This window comes from Canis lupus, chromosome 14 (assembly GCF_003254725.2).
Source record: "Canis lupus dingo isolate Sandy chromosome 14, ASM325472v2, whole genome shotgun sequence".
In the NCBI taxonomy this organism is placed as follows: domain Eukaryota; kingdom Metazoa; phylum Chordata; class Mammalia; order Carnivora; family Canidae; genus Canis; species Canis lupus.
Genome location: NC_064256.1, coordinates 13,765,923 through 13,788,963, shown reverse-complemented (window position 1 = coordinate 13,788,963; position 23,041 = coordinate 13,765,923). Strand labels below are relative to the sequence as shown.

Genomic DNA, 23,041 nt, shown 5'->3' with positions numbered 1-23,041 from the left:
GGCAAATGCCTCTACTATCTAAAGGTAAGTTGAAATTTCTCTTATATTTGAAAATTCTCTAAGTTACTGACTTGCCAAGTGCCTGATCAGAAGCAATCTTCATATATGTTTCAATACTTTCATTTAGAGTTAAATGCTATCCTCCCTCTTTCATTTCCTGACCCAAATTAAGGGATGAGTCATTTTTGGAAGAATTTATTTCTAAAGGTAAATAATTAAGAATAGTGGAAAAATTGTTTTGTTCCATTTAGTAATCTGGCTAAGTTTTTCCTTTATGGCTTCTATTTACCCCTGCAAATAACCTAACTCTCTCAGTGCCAACACACCAGCATGGTCCAACTAGGTCAAATATCAAATACTAAAGATTTCCAGAACCCAAACAGAAAAATTAATTTTTTCCTTTTGTATGAAAATTAGATTTTTAAAAGCAATATTCCCATGTTATTATGAGAATCTACTTTAATACTTTAGAAAGAATTAGATTATATCCAAATTTATAATACTAAATATTGGTATATTCCCAAAATTTCACTTGAAATTAGTTTTCAGTAACATTTAACAATTACTATTCATAATTCTTAAAACATAGTATGTAAAACGAACCACAAGTTTATTCTACGATTTTTTTATAATAGGTATTCAATTCTGTAGAAAAATGCAAACATCATCTTTATTGTTAACATTTACACTTGGTTCTGTAAACAAAGTTGACAAAAAAGAAAAAAAAACTAAGTATTTTTACACATATTTATAAAAATTTCAAGAATATGATCTTCATCACTTTCTGAAGGTATTTACTTTTTAGTCTAAAAGCCAGTAAATGTAGAAGTTGAAGGGGAAGAGAAAAACATTGACAACAAATTATTTGAATTGTCTTCTTCCCAAATATCAAAAACATCACATATACCACTGTTTTCGGTATAGCTTGTGAAACCCAAAAATTCTGACTTCTCTTCACTAGTCTGAAACAAGTCTAGTAGAGATTGTACTGGTGAACTACAAATTCTGTTTCTTTCTTGTGTAATAACAAATTCAGTTCTTTTCTTATCTAATTCCACATTTGGTTCCAGATTTTCTTTTTTATTTCTTCCTAATAATATTTTCACTTTCCGATGGATCATACCAGAAGTTTGTAAACCATCCATATTGCTGAAGTTGCATTCATTGGGCTCCTCAGGGGGACTTCGGGATGGAGTCTTTGCCCGAATTGTTAGGTGCTCCTGTAAACTGTTTACTGCTAACCGACCAGAATCATGACCAAATATTGAATGAAGGTCCTTTTCCTTCAGATCCTTTGCTGAAAAAAGCACAGTATCTGACTTTTGTTTTGGTTGAGATGCAGTATTATCCATACTACTGACATTAGAAACTTTTACAGAGGTCTGCAGCCTACGTGGACAATGATCTACCCTTAGTTCTTTTAAGTCCTTTTCATTTGTCATTAATTTATGTTTAGAAACGTCAAGAATGCATTCCTGTTTATTTTTATGCAGAGGCAGATGTGTAAAATTTTGTCCTATGTCATCTTCAGCTGGATTTAACGTAGAACATTTACTAGTTACTTTCTCATCCAGTCTTCTCAATTCACTTGAAGGGGAGGGGACACATTCTGAAATAAACACAAACTTCTGTTCAGGTTCCTGGATTTCTTTATACAGGAAACGCTGCTCAATTACCTGCACGTTATTTTCCTTGAAGTCTTTCTGAGAAATATGTTGTGATTCTAGCTTTTCTTTTGGTTCAGACTTTCTCAGGACACTTGCTGTAATAGGTGAAAGGGATCCAATGCTGTATTTTATTCTTTAAAAACAAAAAGAAAAAACTGCTATAAGAAATTCCTGAGATTTTAAAAGTCAAATTAAAAATCTTTTAAAACTATTTATGAAACCTACTTAACTTAGAAAATATGCTAAAAATAAAGAAATCTTAGTAGTTAGCTGAATTTGCTTCAGATGTTTTTCAAGTACTAAAGTTTTATAGACACAGCTGAAAACTCTAGTGTACCCCCTATTCTCATCCATTTTCTTCCCCTTCCTCTCAGAGGTAACCAGTATCTTAAATGTGTTGTTTAAAACTACTTCCACCATGTAATTTAAAGAAAGAGGACAGTAAAGGGATTTGGTTCTGCTCTCAATTTTATTTTCATCCTGAAAAATATCCTAACTTCTATGCTTTCATTTATATCAATATTGTCTTTTTACTTAACAATGTAAAATATGAGTATTTATTGGGAGATAGGGCAGAAACATATACTCACTTATTTATATTTAAGTACTAAATATATAAGAACAAATCAAGCCAGGAACTTGGTGTAAAGACACCAAGATACTCTATAAATGACAAAAATAGTAATCCTGAAATTTCACATGTGTATTTGACCTGAAAATCTCTTCTTCATGGAGTCTCTTAATATTCTTGATATGGTAGTTTGTATTACACAATCCTAAATTACATATTACCAGCTCACTACCGATGTTTTTATGTTATACGTATCACAGATAACACTAGAGAAATACAGAATTCAGTCTGCCTCTTCAAAACCAGCATGGACCCTTTTATATTTGTTTATACTTTCACTTAAGATTCCTCTTGAACAAATGGGAGTATTAAAAATTGAAAATACTAGTCCAATACTGCTTTAGGTGTTTAATGTCTAAAGATGTTTAGGTGACTTGTATACAGATAAAAATTGTGCAGATAATATAATTAAGGAAAAACCAGCTTATATCCAAGTACTAGTTCAGAATTTTGCAGATTAAATTTTTAGGGCATTTTATATTCTTACAGTAGCCGATATAGTTTTAATAGTTGAAAATATGCCTCCTCTCCAAATATCGTATTATTAAGTCACCCATGAAAAACCATTCTGAATGCTACAGAAATATGAAGTTTAGAAACTGTTCTACCTAGATATAAGCCAAGACTTCCCAGTTAATTTTCAAAAGCTGTACCTTGGTATCCTATTTTCTAATCTTCCTTATGCCTTAAGATTAGTCTAAAAACAGATATAATGGGGCAGCCCGGGTGACTCAGTGGTTTGGTGCCTGCCTTCCGCCCAGGGCACGATCCTGGAGACCCAGGATGGAATCCCATGTCAGGCTTCCTGCACGGAGCCTGCTTCTCCCTCTGCCTGTGTCTCTGCCTCTCTATCTCTCTCTGTGTCTCTCATGAATAAATAATATTAAAAAAATAAATAAATAAAAACAGATATAAGGACTGAATAACCTAATGAGTTATCAATTTTAGCATTTAAAAGAATTTTTTTAAATTTTGGATTTATAGGGACAATCTAACCAGGATCATTTAGTCAATGTGCAGTAAACTATCAATGAACAGCACTATATTCACACTTAAAAGTCCTGTCAGAACCATTAGTAAGTATTATCGGCAAGTAGAACTTAAGTAAAATGTATTCAGTGAAAGTATAAAGAAGACCTACAAGAGGTTAAGTAGAGGAAGTTTATTTAAACTCCTTAAGATTAACTAAAAATTCTAGTTTTTTTAGTTCACGTAGTCGGTAAACTTTATGGTCCTAAACCAGAAGCTAATAAACTAAATAAGATATGGACTAAATCTGAAGTTTTATTGGAACACAGCCACATCTCTTCATTTACACATTGTCTGAAGCTGCTTTCGTTGTACAATGACAAAAAGCTAAGTAGTGAAAGAAAGATGTTATGGTTCAAAAACTAAAATATTTACTGTCTGGTTTTTTAGACTCTAACATTAAGATGAAAACCTTAATCTAAAAGAAGCACTTTTGGTAGTGGAGAAGGGGTGGTGGGAATGGAGAGAAAAGAAGTAATCAGTTCTTCACATTCTGAAAATTTATTATTCTTCTTCTTAAGAACAGAAAACTTTGGATTATTTTTAGTTTAATGAAATTGTTTAATATGCCAGTACAATTTAAAACTTAGGTTGATAAATTACCTTTTCTTTTTAGGCATGTCCCTTTCATATTCCACAAAGTCAAAAATTAACTTAGATACAATATCATCAACAACTTGATAGTGATTACTCTGTGCAAAGTTTCTGTGTTGTTCACTTAGAAGATGCTGAAACAAAAAAGCATGTAAGTCATATATTAAAGCCAATAGATTTCTTTTTGTTCAAGTTTTCTAATATTTTCATGCTCCTAAAACTGGATTTCTAATAACTACTCTAAAGAAATGTCCCTTACTCGAACTTCAAAGAATGTTAAGTAAATTTGTGGTTTAAATGGAATTGCCAACGAATAAACTACATCAGAAAATGAAGATAAAGATGGGCAAATACAACAGTAACATTTAAAATTTACAGTGTGCTAATATTGAGAAATTCTTCCCCTTTATTTTATCCTTATACAATTACCCCTAAATATAGTAGGGCTTATAAAATATTAAATAAATATTATACTTTAACATAACAAGAATCCAGAAGGCAGTTTACAAAAACAAATGAAGTACAATGAATGTTAAGTATAAAAAAAATTTCTTTGAGGAAAATATATGAGAACGAGCAAGTAAACATCTCAACTACCCAATGCTTATAACAGAGGATATATAAGTTATTCTCAGCCTTTCTTTTTTTAAAAACTGAAATATAGTTGATAGTTACTCTCAGTCTTAAGAATGGTGAAGAACAAAAGTAAACAAGCTCAGTGCACGGGGATAAAACTCCAAGGAAATAAAGCTCCCCCTAAAGAGGTACAGAGGCTTCAGGCTAATTTTATTATTTTTCTGTCAGCTGATCAAGGAATTGAATCTAAAAGGCTGTACACCACTTAGAAGGCTGTACCAAGATGATCATTTCTGTTACTCCAGCTTCATGTAACTTTTGATGATCTGATTGTATTTCCAAAAACTAAATTCTCCAGTGATCACAAAAAATAGTATTCTGGATTATTACCTGAAAAATTTACCACATACAAATTATCTATGGCCAGTAATGCTAAATAGATGAGAAAGGATTAAAATTTAAAAAGAAACATTAACTTTTTAAGTTCACAATCCATTTATTCCTGTTCTTGGGAGAAATCTCCAGCTTTTGTGAAGCTGCCCCCTATTCTCAACCCTACCTCTTATCATTCAACCTTTTTTTAGTCTTGATTTAAATATTACTTTTCTTAATTGAGCTTTCTATGCCCCTCATCCTACCTTAAGTACTCTCATTATTACTACTGTACCGTACACTTTACTTTTGTGACACTATCACTATCCTACTTGCAAGTGCATTGTTTTAGATCTACCTTCTCTGTTAAACCATAAGATATCTAAGGGGAATACGTTTGCCTGTTTGTTGTTGCTTAATAGCCAGTAATCAAATTTGTTAAATGAATGCCCTGATGCAGGTGGAAATGAAGCACTGTGAAATCTAAGATTCAAAAAACAAGAGTATTTTATTCTCAGTGACTAAGGAAATATACATAAAAACTAATAAAAAATGATTTTAAAATATCAATCTCAACATCTACTACTAAGTTTCCTCCCTTGTGTCAATCAGTGACCAAGGTTTTTAATTTTTTGTCCCAATGTTTTCTGAGCATTAAATTAAGATTATAAAGTGATATTAAGGAAAACATCCCTGGGGTGCCTGGGTGGCTCAGTGGTTGAGTGTCTGCCTTTGGCTCAGGTTGTGATCCCAGGGTCCTGGGATCGAGTCCTGCATTAAGTCCTGCTTCTTCCTCTGCCTATGTCTCTGCCTCTCTGTGTCTCTCATGAATAAATAAATAAAATCTTAAAAAAAAAAAAAAATCCTTGTAAATTATTCTATTGTAATAACAGCAAAGGAAGATTTAGGGACTAATCTATAATTTAAATTTCAAAATGATTTTTGGAAGGGAAATATTTGAAATAGAATTAGCTTCTGATTGAAAACAATCTTAAAATGGGATGCATGGGTGGCTCAGTGGTTGAGTGTGTCTGCCTTGGGATTGAGTCCCACATTGGGCTCCCTGCACGGAGCCTGCTTCTCTCTTTGCCTATGTCTCTGCCTCTCTCTCTGTGTGTGTCTCTCATGCATGAATAAATAAAATCTTTAAAAAATCATCTTAATCATATTTTATTATGAAAACACACAAATATATTTTGAGTTATTAAAAAATAAAACTTCAATTTAGAGTCTGAAAAGAGATAGGTTATCTCCTAGATATTTATAAATATTCTCCTTAACTTCCCCACCATCTTCTTCCAAATCAAGCACGTTTTAGTGCTACTTACCTACTACACCTTCCTACTAGAATGAACAACTTAAATAGTAACAACTAAAATTTAATAAGCAGAGCCTACCACTGTCCAAGGTCACACAAACAGGAAACCAGGATACAAACCTGGGCAGCATGGATCTAAAGCTCTTTTTTTTATTTCACTTGACAAACTATAAATAGTTCGCATCTTCAAAAGTGTTACTTCATCCCAAATCGCCTTCCAAATATTCTCTTTCTGCTACTTCAAAGAATAATCTCTACTTTCTTCTCATCCTTCCGTTAGTAAGTCATAAACCTATTTTTTAATTGCTCTGGCCTGAAGCATCTTCTACTCACTCTCAACATTGAATCCACTTGGCAAAACCTCTTTGCCCCACCTTTAGATTATATTCACAATCTGACCAAGTCTCAACACTTCCGCCAGGTCATCACCATTAGTTTAATGATTTCTTTAATCCCATCCATCAGTTTAATTTAGCACTTTTTATACTGCTCATTTCAATATCCACAAATCTTATTCCCTCACTTCCTAGGTCTCTACTCAAACATCACTTGATCAGTTAGCTATTCCTTGTCTAAATAAATACCTATAGCCCCATTCCTGCTTGATAGTTTCTCACTGAATACATCTGATATTCTCTCTATATATACCTAATTATTTTCTTACCATGTGGTTAGCTATCTCTCCTTCCCTGCCATAGAATGTAATTTTCACAAAGGTAGAGAACTGGTTTCTTTTGTTCAATACTGCGTATTCCAGAGTAGTGATTGGTACAACACAGGTACTTAATAAACATTTGATTGAATAAAAATTACTTTTCAATATACATTTTCCCACTTTGGGTTTCTAAAATTTAAGATAATACTATAAAAAAGAAATACATGCTATTTAGTCATTATCAAGTTGTAAACCACAGTAAGAAAAATAAGCTAAAATTTAGATTGTAAATATTCATAGTTTTAGAAATATCAACCCCAAATACAAAATCACATTTACAGTTTCAAGATCTTCATATTTCTGCAAGCAACATTCACAATATCCTTTTTTTTTCTTCTCTTTCAATTGGAGTTGAACTGGGATTCCACCACCTTTATTGCCCTCCGTTTGGATTCTAATAGAAATATATGATGAAATAATTAAGTGCTGAACATTAAAAGTAATTTACAGAATGCACAATCCTCACGTATCAAACATGCCATAATCTCCACAGATATTTGTATCAACGAACACTTTTAAATATATTTCTTTTTAAGAAATTGAGAAGCAAACTAAAAAATGTAGTGCATATTCTAGAGTATTTCAGATCACTTAGGAAGAGTAATGCATTTTAATTACTTGTAAATATTTGCAAGCCACAGTTCAACCTTAATCTACTGATCTAACATGTCTAAATGTGACATACTTAAAAGAGATTTAGACTTCTAATCCAACAAAGGGGCGTTAAAAATATACAGGGGGAAAAACCTTCAGAGTGATCACAAATACACACACACACACACACACACACACACACACACACACACATATCCCATCATGGCATTACATGAATTATTTTAAATGTTGGCTTAAAAAGAAAAAAAAATTACTAGAGGGTTAAACCAACCTTAGTTTAACCTGAGTTTGCTTTTGGATGCTAGATGGCTTATCTACATCAAATGGACTGGAGGGCTTCTGAATAGAGTAATTTATAAGAGGCATATTGGTCAACTGAAGATAAAATGGTCTATAAAGTCTAAAAAAAAAACAAGACAAGTACATGAGATTATGATAAAAAAAATACAACTGAAATCTTATATTTCAAAATCATGGAATTTATCTGGAATCTGAAATAAATAATAGAAATCACGTTTCCCTTCCCAATTCCTAAATCTATTCTTTTTTTAAAACACAAATTTTTATTTAATTATGGTAAAATAACCCATAAAATTTATTATCTTAACCTTTTTCTTTTTTCAAGGTAATCTTTATGCCCAAAAGGGGGCTTGACCTCTGAAATCAAGAGTCACATGCCCTACCAACTGAGCCAGCCAGGTGCCACTATCTTACCCTTTTTTAGGACTATAGTTCAGCTGCTTTAAGTACATTCAGTGTTTTCCAACCATTAACATCATCCATCTTCCACAACCCTTTTCATCTTCCAAAAACTCCATACCTATTAAACAGTAACTCCCCATTCTCCCTTCTCTGCCAACCCCGGACAATCATCATTCCATTTTATGAGTCTGACTACTCTTAAGTACTTCAAATGGAACCATGCAATATTTTTCCTTTTATTTCACTCAGCATAATATCCTCAAGGTTTATCCACATTGTAGAGAATGTGTCAGAATTTCATTCCTTTTTAAGGTTGAGTAAGATTCCATCTTATGTATATATCACATAATCCATTTATCTCTTGATGGACATATGGATCATTTCTGCCACTCGGCTACCATAAATAGTGCTGCTACCAATATGCATGTGCAAGTACCTTTTCAGAGACCCTGCTTTCAATTTCCTTGGATATATAACCAGAGGTGAAACTGCTAGATCATATCACAGTTCCAATTTTATGAAGAATATCCATACTGTTTTCTGTAGTGGTTACACTATTTTATAATCCCATCAACAGTGCACAAGGGTTCTAAATCATCCACTTCCTTGTCAATACCTATTATTCTAAAGGTTTTGTTTTGTTTTTTTTATAACAGCCTCCTAATGGGTGCGAGGCAATGGATATCTCATTGTGGTTTTCACTTGTATTTCTCTGATGATTAGTGACGTTGAACATCTTTAATGTGTTTCTTGGCAATTTGTTTATCTTATAGGAATGTAAAGTCCTTTGCCCATTTTTTAAATCTGATAATTTGAGGGGCACCGAGTGCCTCAGTCAGTTAAGGGTCGGAATCTTGGTTTCAGCTCAGGTCATGATCTCATGCACCTTGAGACAGAGCGCCAAGGTGGGCAGCAGGGAGTTTGCCTGATATTCTCTCCCTCTGCTCTTCCCTATACTCAGGAGTGCAAACATGCTTTCTCTTAAATAAATCTTAAAACAAAACACAAAAAACTGATAATTTGATTTTCCGTTGTTAATTTGTTCATATTTCATCTTTAAATAAATTAGGTTTTTATTTGAGTTCCAGTATAGTTAACACAGTCTTACTAGTTTCAGGTGTAGAATACAGTATTTTAACAATTCTCTAAATCACTCAGTGTCCCTGTTTGCCTCAGGTATTATGCCAGCTGTAAATTCTACGTTGCCTCTCCACAGGCTGCTGTCTCTTTAAGAGTAGAGATCCAGCTATCACTTGCCCTCCTAGCTTACCCAGTGCTGAGTCAGCTGACTTTTAAAGCTCTAGGATCCCAGGCTCACTGGTTATACAAAGTCAGGAATTTCACCCCTCTGGTTTTCAAAGCCAGACACTATGGGGATTCATCTTCCCCTAAAAGGCTCCCTAGTGATTTGACCTCTCAGAGCCAAGGCCTACAGCTTCCTCCCTCTCGCAGGCGGCTCCTAATCACCATCTCTGCCCTTCCAAATGTCTCAGATGTAGCTTCTTCTCTACATAGTTGTGAAGTTTGTTCTGCCAGCTTTCAGATCATTCTCTGGTTTATTTGGATGCAAGGGCTGTGTTAACCAGTTGTACACAAGAGAAGCCGTAAGCTTAGGTCCTCCCATTCCATCATCTAAGTTCCCCCGCATATTTTATTTTGTTAGATATATGTTTTACAAAGATCTTCTCCCATTCCATGGTTCCATCCCATTTCACTCTGTTGTGTACACAAACTTATAACTTTGTTGCTGTGCTTTTCACATCATATCCAAGAAATCACTGCAAAATTCAATGTCATAAAGCTTTTCCCCTATTTTCTTCCAAGAGTTTTAAACTTTTAGGTCTTTGATCTATTTTGAGTTAATTTCATGTTATAAATTAATGGTCCAATTTTATTCTGCATGTGGATGTGTAGTTTTTCCAATACCATTTGCTGAAGACTGTCCATTCCCCACTGAATGATCTTTTACATCCTTATCAACAGTCATTTGACCCACATGTAAAGATTTCTTAGCTCTTTCTTTTCTTTTGGTCTACACATTTGTTTTTACATCATTAACAAGGCTGTTGTGATTACTATAGCTTTTAGTAAATTCTCAAATCAGGAAAGTTTAGATCTTCAACTTTGTTTTTCCTCTCAAGATTACTTTGGATGATTTGGTATGAATTTTAGAATGGATTTTTCTCTTTCTGCAAAAACGTCATTGGGATTTTGATAGGAATTATTCTGAATCTGTAGACCGCTTTAAGCAGGACTGACATCTTTGCAATATGAAGTCTTCCAACCCAAGATGATGAGAGGCCTTTCCATGTACTGGTGCCTACTTTTGAACTGCATTTTTTTTTTTCATAGTAATACATTTTGTATAAAGCAGCATTCAACACATCTTTGTCACTTCAGTGAGTACCCAAAGAATTAATCACACATGTCTAAAGTAGTAACTAAAATGTCAAGAAAAAGTTACCGAAATCTCCCATGCGAAATTAATTCACCTGTATCTAGTCCTTATTAAGATTACCCTATAAAACTTTAGAATAAGTTCAGGAAAGCTACTAAATTAGATGTTACTTTCAAATAGTACCTAATATTTTTCAAAAAGTAGAAGCAATCTTTAAGTAGTAGTTCTAAATCATATGGTATTATATTTAGCTAGTGAATGGTTATTTGAAATGAGCTGGTCTCATGACTGCTCTAGATATTTCAAGGAATTATCATCTATAGCATACTGAAACAGCTAAAAATTCTTAATTTTTGAGCAAAAAGTAGTTATGCTATTTTCTGCAACTTATGCCACCTGTATATTAAGTATAATATAAATGTAACATAAAGAGACCTAACAGTATTAGAAGAGATAGCTTAAATTTTCTTTTTAATTTTCTCTTTTAATATTAGATTTATATATATTACTGACTGAACTCAGATACTTACTGACTCATATCTTCTACCTTTACAAAAGGTTTTTTGAGTCTACCTGCTTGAGAACATAAAAAACATATTATTAGATATGTACAAATGCAGGAAATTAAAACAAAACAAAAAACTCTGGCTAAAGAAAATCTCATTAAACCATGTACAGATTTTTTCCTCAATTTACAATTAGGGTTACACTTCGACAAACTCCTTTTAAGTTGAAAACATCCTAAGTTCCAAATGCATTTAATACACCTATCAAACATCATAGCTTAGCCGTAGCCTAACTTAAAAAATGCTCAGAATACTTATACTAGCCTATAGTTGGGCAAAATCATTGAACATAAACCCACTTTATTAAAAAAAAAATGTTGAGGGCAGCCCAGGTGGCTCAGCGGTTTAGTGCCGCCTTCAGCCCAGGGCCTGATACTGGAGACCCGGAATCGAGTCCCACATCAGGCTCCCTGCATGGAGCCTGCTTCTCCCTCTGCCTGTGTCTCTGCTGCGCGCTCTCTCTCTGTGTCTCTCATTAATAAATAAATAAAATCTTAAAAAAATTATATAAAAAAATGTTGAATATGTGATGTAATTTGTTGAATACTATATGAAAAGTGAAAAACAATATTGTTTGCCCTTTGACCACGTGACTGAATGAGAGCTGCAGTTCATTGCCAATGCCCAGCATCACGAGATTATCCAATGGCATACTACATACCCCAAAGAAGATCAACATTCAAAATTCAAAGTACAGTTTCTACTGAACGTGCATTGCTTTTGCGCCATTGTAAAGTTGAAAAATTTTAAGGCACACCATCTTAAGTCAAGGACTATCTTTATGCCTTATCTATTTCATTTCAATTCGCAGTTCTAAGTCTCAGGTGTGGTATTTTAAAGTATCAGTTCATTTCCGAAGTCAAAGAAATTCTGTCCATACTCTGCGATTCTTAAAATGAAGGGATTCCCCCAAAAATCTATGAATAGAATTCAGGAGAATCATGAGCTAAAACAGGAAACGAATCCAACTTCTATTTCCACTGATCCCTAAAATTTAATGCTTCCTCTAGTTATGCATATAAGCAACAAAATCACAGGGATATTAGCAGTGCCTATAATTCTAAAACCAAATGAAAGAAATACCTTCATATTATCTTAGTTATTAAAGATATCTCAAAGCATCATTTGTGCTCACCACTTCAAAATTAAGAGTAGCAATTAGAATCACTGCTAAAACTTGTTTTAAATGTTTAAAAAAATCAAGTATAGCATCATTAAAAATTAAAAATATTTTGACTTTATTTCACTTCCTGACTTTTTCAGTAATCTAATAATTTTTTAAATGATTTTAAAAAATTGTTTCTGTAAAGGGGTCTGTAAGCTTCACCAGTGTGCCACCGAGGTCCACAGTCTTAAAAAAAAGCTAAGACCTACTAAACACATTCCTTGAAGGGTTTAGTTAACATGTTACTTTAGAGGATTTTTTAAAGATTTGTTTTATTTTCTAAAAGCAAATCAAATACAGGTAAAGATATCAAAATACTTACTTCTTGCTTTCTGTGTGCCAATACCTACTCTTTTCCCCTAAAAAAAAAAAAAAAAAAAAAAAAGGGTGAACAGACTGGGTTTGAAAGTACAATGAAAGCATCAACTCCAACTGCTCATTTTTATCCAGAAGATAATCATATAAGAACTGTATAAAAATAAAAAGATGAAGAACTATATTTTAAACAGGTGATTACTACAGTTCTGTGGGGGAAAAAAAGAAAAACTTGCTTTTAAAAATCAACTCAACCAGGACGCCAGGGTGGCTCAGTGATTGAGCATCTGCCTTTGGGCTCAGGGCGTGATCCCAGATCAGGGATCGAGTTCCACATCGGGCTCCCTGTGAGGAGCCTGCTTCTCCCTCTGCCTGTGTCTCTGCCCCTCTCTTTGTCTCTCTCATGAATAAATAAAATCATTAAAAAATAATAATAATAAAAATCAACTCAACCAAGGGGGACTGGCAAGATGGTGGAAGATTAGGGGTCTTCAACTCATCTGGTCCCACAAACTTACCTAGGTTAACTTTCAGAACATCCTGGACACCTATGAATTGGACCTCATATGTAAAGAGAGGACAGCTGGAATGCTACAGAGAGAAAGTATTTGCTTCTAACAAGGTTGTGGTTGATAGTTTTGATTCAGCTTGCTCATTCAGCCAGTCTGCATTGGACAAAGTGACTAGAAGGAAGTATTCACTACAGAAGAACCAGAAACAGTATTCTCTGCCACAGTTACAGAATGTGGATTTAAATACCATGTCAGAAATTCAATTCAGAAGTACAATTATAAAGTTAATGGTGGCTCTGGAAAAAAGCATAAAGACTCTAGAGACTTTGTTACTGCAGAACTGAGATCTAATCAGGCCGAAATTAAAACCAGTTTCGCTGAGATGCAATCCAAACTGGATGTTCTAACTGCTAGGGTCAATGAGGTGGAAGAAAGGGAGTGACATCAAAGACAAGCTGATGGGTAAGAAGGAAGCTGAGGAAAAAAAGAGAAAAACAAGAGCTCATGAGGAAAGGCTTAGGGAAATAAATGATAGCTTGAGAAGGAAGAATATATGTCTAATAGAGATTCCAGAAGACGTTGAGAGAGAGGGAGGACCACAACATATATTTGAACAAATCATAGGTGAGAATGTCCCTAATCTGTGGAAGGAAAGAGGCATTCAGATCTAAGTGATAGAAGACCCCCTAAAAATCAATAAAAATCATTCAACACCTCGACATTTAATAGTCAAACTTGCAAATTTCAAAGATAAAGAGAAAAATTCTTAAAACAGCTCAAGACAAGAGATTCTTAACTTATATGGGGAGAAATAGCAGATTAACAGCAGACCTCTCCACAGAGACCTGGCAGGCTAGAAAGGGCTGGCATGATATATACAGGGTACTAAATGAGAAAAACATGCAGCCAAGAAATACTTTATCCAACAAGGCTGTCATTCAGAAGAGAAGGACATATAAAGAGCTTCCAAGATAGGCAGAAACTGAAATATGTGACCACCAAACTAGCTCTGTAGGAAATATTAAGGGGGACCCTGTACAAGAAAGAGAGCCCAAAGAAACAATCCACAAAAACAGAGACTACAGATAATATGATGACACTAAATTCGTATCTTTCAGTAGTTACTCTGAACGTGAATGGGCTAAATGATCCCATCAAAAGACACAGGGAATCAGACTAGATAAAAAAGCAAGACCCATCTACTTGTTGTCTACAAATTTTAGGGATACCTCCAGCCTGAAAATGAAGGGGTGGAGACCCATTTACCATTCAAATGGTCCCCCCCAAAAAAGCTGGGGTAGCAATCCTCGTATCAGAATATCAGATCAATTAGAATTTATACCAAATACTGTCGTAAGAGATGAAGAAGTACACTATATCATACTTAAAGCGTCTATCCAACAAGAAGACCCAACAATTATGAATATTTATACTCCTAATGTGGGAGCTGCCAAATATATCAGTTAACAACCAAAATAGAGAGATACTTAATAATACACGAATAGTAGGAGACTTCAACACAGCACTCTCAGCAAATGACAGATATTCTAAGCAGGACATCACCAAAGAAACAAGGGCCTTGAATGATACACTTGACCAAATATATTTCAGATACATACAGAACTTTCCATCTGAACTCAACTGAATACACATTCTTCTCAAGTACACATGCAACTTTCTCCAGAATAGACCACATACTGGGTTACAAATCAGGCCTCAACCAATACCAAAAGATTGGGATTGTCCCCTGCATATTTTCAGACCACAATGCTTTGAAACTAGAATTCAATCACAAGAAGAAATTTGGAAGAAACTCAAACACATGGAGGTTAAAGAGCATCCTACTTAAAAAAATGAATGGGTCAACCAGGAACTTAAGAGAAGAATTAAAAAGATTCATGGAAACTAAAGAAAATGGAAGATACAACCGTTCAAAATCTTTGGCAGCAAAAGGAGTCCCAAGAGGGAATACATTGCAATACAAGCCTCCCTCAAAAAATTGGAAAAAACTCATACACAAGCTAACCTAAGCACTTAAAGGAATTGGAGAAAGAACAACAAAGCTTAAACCAAGCAGAAGAAAAGAGGTAATAAAAATCAGAGAACTCAATGAAATAGAGACCAGAAGAACTGCAGAACAGATAAACAAAACCAAAAGCTGGTTCTCTAAAAGAATTAATAAGAGAGATAAACACCAACCAGACTTATTAAAAAGAAAAAAGACTCAAAATAATAAAATTTGTGGAAACCCACAAATTACCAAAACTGGAACAGGAAGAAACAGAAAACCTGAACATGCCAATAACCAGTGAGGATATTGAAGCAGTCATCAAAAACCTCCCAAGACACAAAAGTCCAGGGCCAGATGACTTCCCAAGGGAATTCTATCAAACATTTAAAAAAATAATACCTATTCTACTAACGCGGTTTCGAAAGATAGAAAGGGAGGGAATACTTCCAAACTTGTTTTATGAGGCCAGCATTACTTTGATTCCAAAACCAAAGACCCCATCGAAAAAGGAGTATAGATCAATATCCCTGAGGAACGTGGATGCAAAAATTCTCAGCAAGATACTAGCCAATAGGATCCAACAGTACATTAAGAAGATTATTCACCATGACCAAGTGGGATTTATCCCTGATGCAAGGGGTGGTTCAACATTCGTAAAACAATCAACCCGATATCATTATCAATAAAAGAAAAAACAGAATCATACGATCCTCTCAATAGAAGCAGAGAAAGCATTTGACAAAATACAGCATCCATTCCTGATCAAAACTCTTCAGAGTGTAGGGATAGAGGGAACATTCCTCAACATCTTAAAAGCCATCGACAAAAAGCCCACAGCAAATATCATTCTCAATGGGGAAGCACCGGGAGCCTTTCCCCTAAGATCAGGAACAAGACAGGGATGTCCACTCTCACCACTGCTATTCAACATAGTACTGGATGTCCTAGCCTCAGCAATCAGACAACAAAAAGACATTAAAGGCATTCAAATTGGCAAAGAAGTCGTCAAACTCTCCCTCTTTGCTGATGACATGATACTCTACATAGAAAACCCAAAAGCCTCCACCCCAAGATTGCTAGAACTCATACAGCAATTTGGTAGCGTGGCAGGATACAAAATCAATGCCCAGAAATCAATGGCATTTCTATACACTAACAATGAGACTGAAGAAAGAGAAATTAAGGAGTCAATCCCATTTACAATTGCACCCAAAGGCATAAGATACCTAGGAATAAACCTAACCAAAGAGGTAAAGGATCTATACCCTAAAAACTACAGAACACTTGTGAAAGCAATTGAGGAAAACATAAAGAGATGGAAAAACATTCCATGCTCATGGATTGGAAGAATAAATATTGTGTAGATGTCTATGCTACCCAGGGCAATTTACACATTCAATACAATCCCTATCAAAATACCATGGACTTTCTTCACAGAGTTGGAACAAGTAACCTGAAGATTTGTATGGAATCAGAAAAGACCCCGAATAGCCAGGGGAATATCGAAAATGAAAACTAATGCCTGGGGCATCAAAATGATAAATTTAAAGCTGTATTACAGGGGATCCCTGGATGGCTCAGCGGTTTAGCTCCTGCCTTTGGCCCAGGGCGTGATCCTGGAGTCTCGGGATCGAGTTCCGCATCGGGCTCCCTGCATGGAGCCTGTTTCTCCCTCCGCCTGTGTCTCTGCCTCTCTCTCTCACTCTCTATTTCTGTGACTCTCATGAATAAATAAATAAAATCTTAAAAAAAAAAGCTGTATTACAAAGCTGTAATCATCAAGACAGTATAATACTTGCACAAAAATAGACACATAGATCGATGGAACAGGATAAAGAACCCAGAAATGGGCTCTCAATATTATGGTCAACTAATATTTGACAAAGCAGGAAAGACTATCCACTGAAAAAAAGACCGTCTCTTCAATAAATGGTGCTGCGAAAATTGAACAGCCAAGTGCAGAAGAATGAAACTAGACCATTCTCTTACACCATACACAAAATGGATGAAAGATCTAAATGTGAGACAAGAATCCATCAAAATCCTACAGGAGAAAAAAAAAAAAAAAAAAAAATCCTACAGGAGAACACAGGCAACACCTTTTTTGAACTTGGCCACAGCAACTTCTTGCAAGATACATCTATGAAGGCAAGGGAAACAAAAGCAAAAATGAACCATTGGGACTTAACCAAAATAAAAAGCTTCTGCACAGCAAAAGAAACAGTCAACAAAACTAAATGACAACCTTCAGAATGGAGATAAAGAACTTATTAAACTCAACACCCAAAAATCAAATAATCCAGTTAAATGGGCAGAAGACGTGAACAGACATTTCGTTTTATTTTAAAGATTTATTTATTTATTTATTTTTATGATAGACACAGAGAGAGAGAAAGAAGCAGAGACACAGGAGGAGGGAGAAGCAGGCTCCATGCCGGGAGCCCGACTCTGGGATCGCACCCTGGGCCAAAGGCTGGCGCCAAACCACTGAGCCACCCAGGGATCTCCGTGAACAGACATTTCTGCAAAGACGACATACACATGGCCAACAAGCACATGAGAAAATGCTCCGCATCACTTGCCATCAGGGAATATAAATCAAAACCACAATGAGATACCACCTCACACCAGTGAGAATGGGGAAAATTAACAAGACAGGAAACAACAAATGTTGGAGAGGATGTGGAGAAAGGGGAACCCTCTTGCACTGTTGGTGGAAATGTAAACTGATACAGCCACTCTGGAAAACTGTACGGAGGTTCCTCAAAGAGTTAAAAATAGACCTGCCCTATGACCCAGCAATTGCACTGTTGGGGATTTACCCCAAAGATACAGATGCAATGAAACACCGGGACACCTGCACCCCGATGTTTCTAGAAGCAATGTCCACAATAGCCAAACTGTGGAAGGAGCCTCGGTGTCCACTGAAAGATGAATGGATAAAGAAGATGTGGTCTATATATACAATGGATGGTTACTCAGCCATTAGAAAAGGCGAATACCCACCATTTGTTTCAACGTGGATAGTACTGAAGGGTATTATGCTGAGTTAAGTAAGTCAATCGGAGGACAAACATTATATGGTTTCATTCATGTACGGAATGTAAGAAATAGTGAAAGGGTGGCGCAGCGGTTTGGCGCCTGCCTTCGGCCCAGGGCGCGATCCTGGAGACCCGGGATCGAATCCCACGTCAGGCTCCCGGTGCATGGAGCCTGCTTCTCCCTCTGCCTGAGTCTCTGCCTCTCTCTCTCTCTCTGTGACTATCATAAATAAATAAAAATTAAAAAAAAAAAAAAGATTTTAAGAAATAGTGAAAGGGATTATAAGGGAAAGGTGTGGAACTGAGTGGGAAAAATTAGAGAGGGACACAAACCATGAGAGACTCCTAACTCTAGGATACAAAGAATTGCAGGAGGGGAGGTCGGTGGGGGGATGGGATGCCTGGGGGATGTGCAATGAGGAGGGCACTTGATGGGATGAGCACTGGGTGTTATACTTTATGTTGGCAAATTGAATTTAAATTAAAAAATGTAGAAAATATAAAAAATAAAAATCAACTCAACCAAAGAAAACAATGAACATAATACAAGTTCACTTTTACAATACATCCAACAAATACCTTGCATTTTAGCTATAATTGTTTTTGTCTTTACAGCAAGAAATCAACCAATGAGGGAAAGGTACAGTTAGTGAAATAATCTAAAAATAGTCATAAGTTATTTTTATACCCTTACTCAGTAAATTTTTGCGATGGACTAAACAAAGGAATTATTTAAACATTTATTACAGTATGTCAATTCCTGTCAAGGGGGAATATGTCCAATATGGCCAATCAATCCCACTGATTACAACTAAAACTCTGGACAAAATACAATAAGCAACTACATGAGGACTAAAAAGTAAACAAAAGCAGGCATATTGTAGAAGGAAGTCAAACTTGAGAGGCCTCTTTAAGGGGGTACATTTATCTTCTTTTTCTCACAATGTTGCCTGAAGGATGAACCTCTAATCACAGAGGTTAGTGGAGTCAATGGCTAAAACTCCTATAAACTCCTATATAAGTCACATATTTCTGGCTAGAAATAAATAAGAAAGAGGTTCCTGTAATCCAAAGAATATGAAGGGAATCCATGGACTATTATCTTTCTTTTCTTTACAGTTCTACCCTGAAGGGTAGAATTATAAAACTGCAGGTGCCTTCGGCAGCTAAAATTGAGAACCCTGACTTTCTGAACAGAGGAACTAAGAAAAGAGTCACTGTGGGCTGAAGAGTGAAGCAGAAACTGCAGAAAGTACCAAGCTGGAGAAGGGGATCCCTAACTCCCTATATAAACCCACATAAGTGCCAGTCTTAACTTCAAGGCTTTGAAAATAAAACTAAGATTTAAAACCACTGCCCAAGTCTTAGACTAACCTATAAATGATGCATGTACAGAACAAACAGCAGCATACAAATCTTTGAAACCCAAAACTGAGACTGGAACTGCCATGTACAGAAATTGAGAAGTAAGTTTGAACAAAACTCAGTGACTGTTTGCTAAAACAATCACACATACACCCACACACACTCTCACACCAATCATGACAGCAACAAAATCATTATCTTCCAGAGTACTGTAATAGCTCTGAAGTCTACTTATAATAGTTAACATAATTCAAGAATTATTTGACATTATTTTTTTTCTTTTTTTTATTATTTGACGTTATTAAGAACCAGTAAAAACATCAATTCTTGAGGGAAAAGATAATTGGATACCAACCCCAAGGGAAAAAGATCATTGGATGACAATTTTGACATAAAAATTATCAGAAAAAGACTCTAAAGGTAAACGCCCTTAAAATGATGGAAAGATTTAAGTTATCAACAGAAAAACCACATATATGTATACTTGTTCACACACACACACACACACACATAAAAGGAAATTGTAGAAGTGAAAAATACATGATTTGAAGTAGAGAATTAACTGGATGGGCTTAAAAACACAACATAGATGACAAAGTGAAGTGTCAGTGAACTGGAAAACTGATGAACAGAAATCTTTAATTAGAAGAAAACAGAAAAGAATGGGGAAAAAAAGAGAGTCTCAAGGACCCAATAAGTACCTTGTTTCTAGCTATAATTAATAATAAAAAAAATCTAAATTTACTGTTACTGGAAATATAGAAACAGAAAAAACAGGACAGTGAAGAAAAATAATTTTAATGAAATAGCCTAAACTTTCCAAATATAAATTTACAGATTTAAGAAACTTAGGGATCCACAAACAGAATCATCTCTAAGTAAACCATGCCTAGGCATATGACAAGCAAACTGTTGAAAACCAAAGATAAATTAAAAATATCTAAGTACAGGGCAACCCAGGTGGCTCAGCGGTTTACCATCGCCTTCAGGCCAGGGCGAGATCCTGGGGACCCAGGATCGAGTCCCGCATCGGGCTCCCTGCATGGAGTCTGTCTGTCTCTCTCATGAATGAATGAATAAATAAAATCTAAAAAAAAAATATCTAAGTAGAGAAAAATGATCATTATATATAAAAAAACTGAAGGACTGTAGATTTTTCATCAAAATCATGGATATCAGAATATAGCTATAGAACACCTGTAGAGTACTGACCTAAATAATTTTTTATTCAGAATTTTTTATCCAGTGAAAAGATCTTGCAGGAATGAAGGCAAAATAAAGATATTCTCACATTCTCTTCTACATGACTTTTTTGAGCAAAAAAGGATATAACACTGCCTAGTGGGTTTCTCAATAAATGCAAATTTAACAAAAATAACTATACCATAAGGACTGGTAGGGGAGGATAAAAGGGCTCAAAAAGTTTTAAGGCTTCTACATTTTATTTGAAGGGAGTAAAATATAATTCTAAATAGACTGTGAGAAGTTACACGGGTATAGTTTAACCTAAGCAACCACTAAAATAAAACAAAAAAATTAAAAATGGATATAGCCAAAAAGCCAAAAAATAAATCTTCAAACAATCTGAAAAGCAGCAGAGGAATAAATTGCAAAGAACACCAAAAGAAAAATATTCGTATATTTGCAGGCCTAAATTAAATGACACTAATAATTATTAAGTATGAATTAAAACATACCAATTAAAATATAGAGATTGCTAATAAAAATAATAAATAATTAATAAAAAGACAACTTCCAACTATCTATAAGAAACCCACTTTAGGGAATGCCTGGGTGGTTCAGTGGTTGAGCGTCTGGCCTTCGGCTCAGAGTATGACCCTGGAGTCCCAGGATCGAGTCCTGCATCGGGCTCCTTGCATGGAGCCTGCTTCTCCTTCCTTTGCCTACATCCTGCCTTTTTCTCTGCCTCTGTGTCCCTCATGAATAAATAAAATCGTAAAAAAAAAAAAAAGAAAAAGAAACCCACTTTAAAAATAAATACATAGGCATGTTAAATGTAGAAGGAAAAAAAAGACAAACCATACAAACACTAATCAAAAGGAAGGTGGCATGGTTATAGTGTATCTTCAGAATCTTTAGAACAGAGACAGAGAAACATTATATATTAACAAGGTCAATTCACCAAGAAGACATAGGAATATTAGACATGTGCACATCTAAGAAGGCTCAGAATGCACGAATCAAAAACTATGATGAGCTAGATGGAAAAATACACAAACCCACAATTTATTTGGCAACTTAATACTCCCCTCTCTTTCTGTAATGGCTAGAATAAGACAGAACATCAGTATGCAAACAAAAAAGCTATACACTCTGACCTATTAGACATCTATAGAACATTCCGCCCATTAACCTTAGTATATACATTTTTAAGTGCACATGGAACTTGCATTAAAACAGACTATATTCTGGGGGCACCAGGGTGGTTCAGTGGGGGTAAAGCATCTACTCTTGGTTTTGTCTCAGTTCATGATCTTTGGGATGTGAGATCGAGCCCCGTGTTGAGCTCTACATTCTACATTCAGTGCAGAGTCTGCTTGAGATTTGCTCCCTTTCGCTCCCCCTCCCCCTCGGTCCTTTTCCACTCTCCCTCCACCACACATGTACTTACTCTCTCTCTCAAATAAATACATTAAAAAAAAAGTACGGACTGTATTCTGGACAATACAAATCTTGACAAACTTAAAAGAATTGAAATCACACAAAATTTATGTTCTGACGATAACAATTAAAACAGAAATCAGTAAGAGCCCATTCATTGCCAGTGGAAATGCAAAATGGTACAGCCATTTTGAAAGACAGTTTGGCAGCTTCTTACCAAATTAAACATATTCTTACTATATAATCCAGCAATCATGCTCCTTGGTATTATCCAAATATGTTGAAAACTAATATCCACACAAAAACCTACACATGGATGTTTATATACATAATTCTCATAATGTCAAAGCTTGGAAGCAACCAAGATGTCTTTCAGAAGGTGAATGAACTGTGGCAAATCCAGACAATGGAATCATTCAGTAATTAACCATAACAACAAAGGAGCTATCAAGTCATGAAAAAGACATGGAGAAACTTTAACCGCTTAACACTAACTCAAGAACACAACCTGAAAAGACTATATATTCTAGAACTCCAAAAAAAAAATGACATTGAAGGAAAAGGCCAAGTTATGGAAAAAGGATAAGTAGTTGTTAGGAGTAAATGAGGGAAGAAGAGATAAATAAATGCAGCATGGAACAATTTTATGGGAACTATTCTGGAGGATACTATGATGGCAGGCATGTCACTGTTCATTTATGTGAACCTATACAATGTACAACACAAAGAGTGAACTCTAATGTAGACTATGGACTTTGATGATGACCTGTCAATAAAGTATATCAATTTATAACAAATGCACCATCGTGGTATAGGATGTTGACTAT

At 35.2% G+C, this 23,041-nt stretch overlaps 1 protein-coding gene across 2 annotated transcripts in view; it reads right to left on the bottom strand.

The window, feature by feature from the left end:
- Positions 1-593: 593 nt before the first annotated feature.
- The window catches only part of DBF4 (DBF4 zinc finger), a 36,109-nt gene continuing 13,661 nt past the window's right edge, over positions 594-23,041 (bottom strand). The window contains exons 7-12 of one of the 2 annotated variants that reach the window (XM_025471476.3): positions 12,671-12,707; positions 11,148-11,193; positions 7,789-7,917; positions 7,182-7,296; positions 3,931-4,055; positions 594-1,800 (exon numbers count right to left, since the gene is read on the bottom strand). In XM_025471476.3, the coding sequence (XP_025327261.1) occupies positions 807-1,800; positions 3,931-4,055; positions 7,182-7,296; positions 7,789-7,917; positions 11,148-11,193; positions 12,671-12,707 (1,446 nt within the window). In that variant the 3' untranslated portion in view covers positions 594-806. The remainder of the gene's footprint in view (positions 1,801-3,930; positions 4,056-7,181; positions 7,297-7,788; positions 7,918-11,147; positions 11,194-12,670; positions 12,708-23,041) is intronic. The other variant, XM_025471477.3, reaches the window with a different exon arrangement.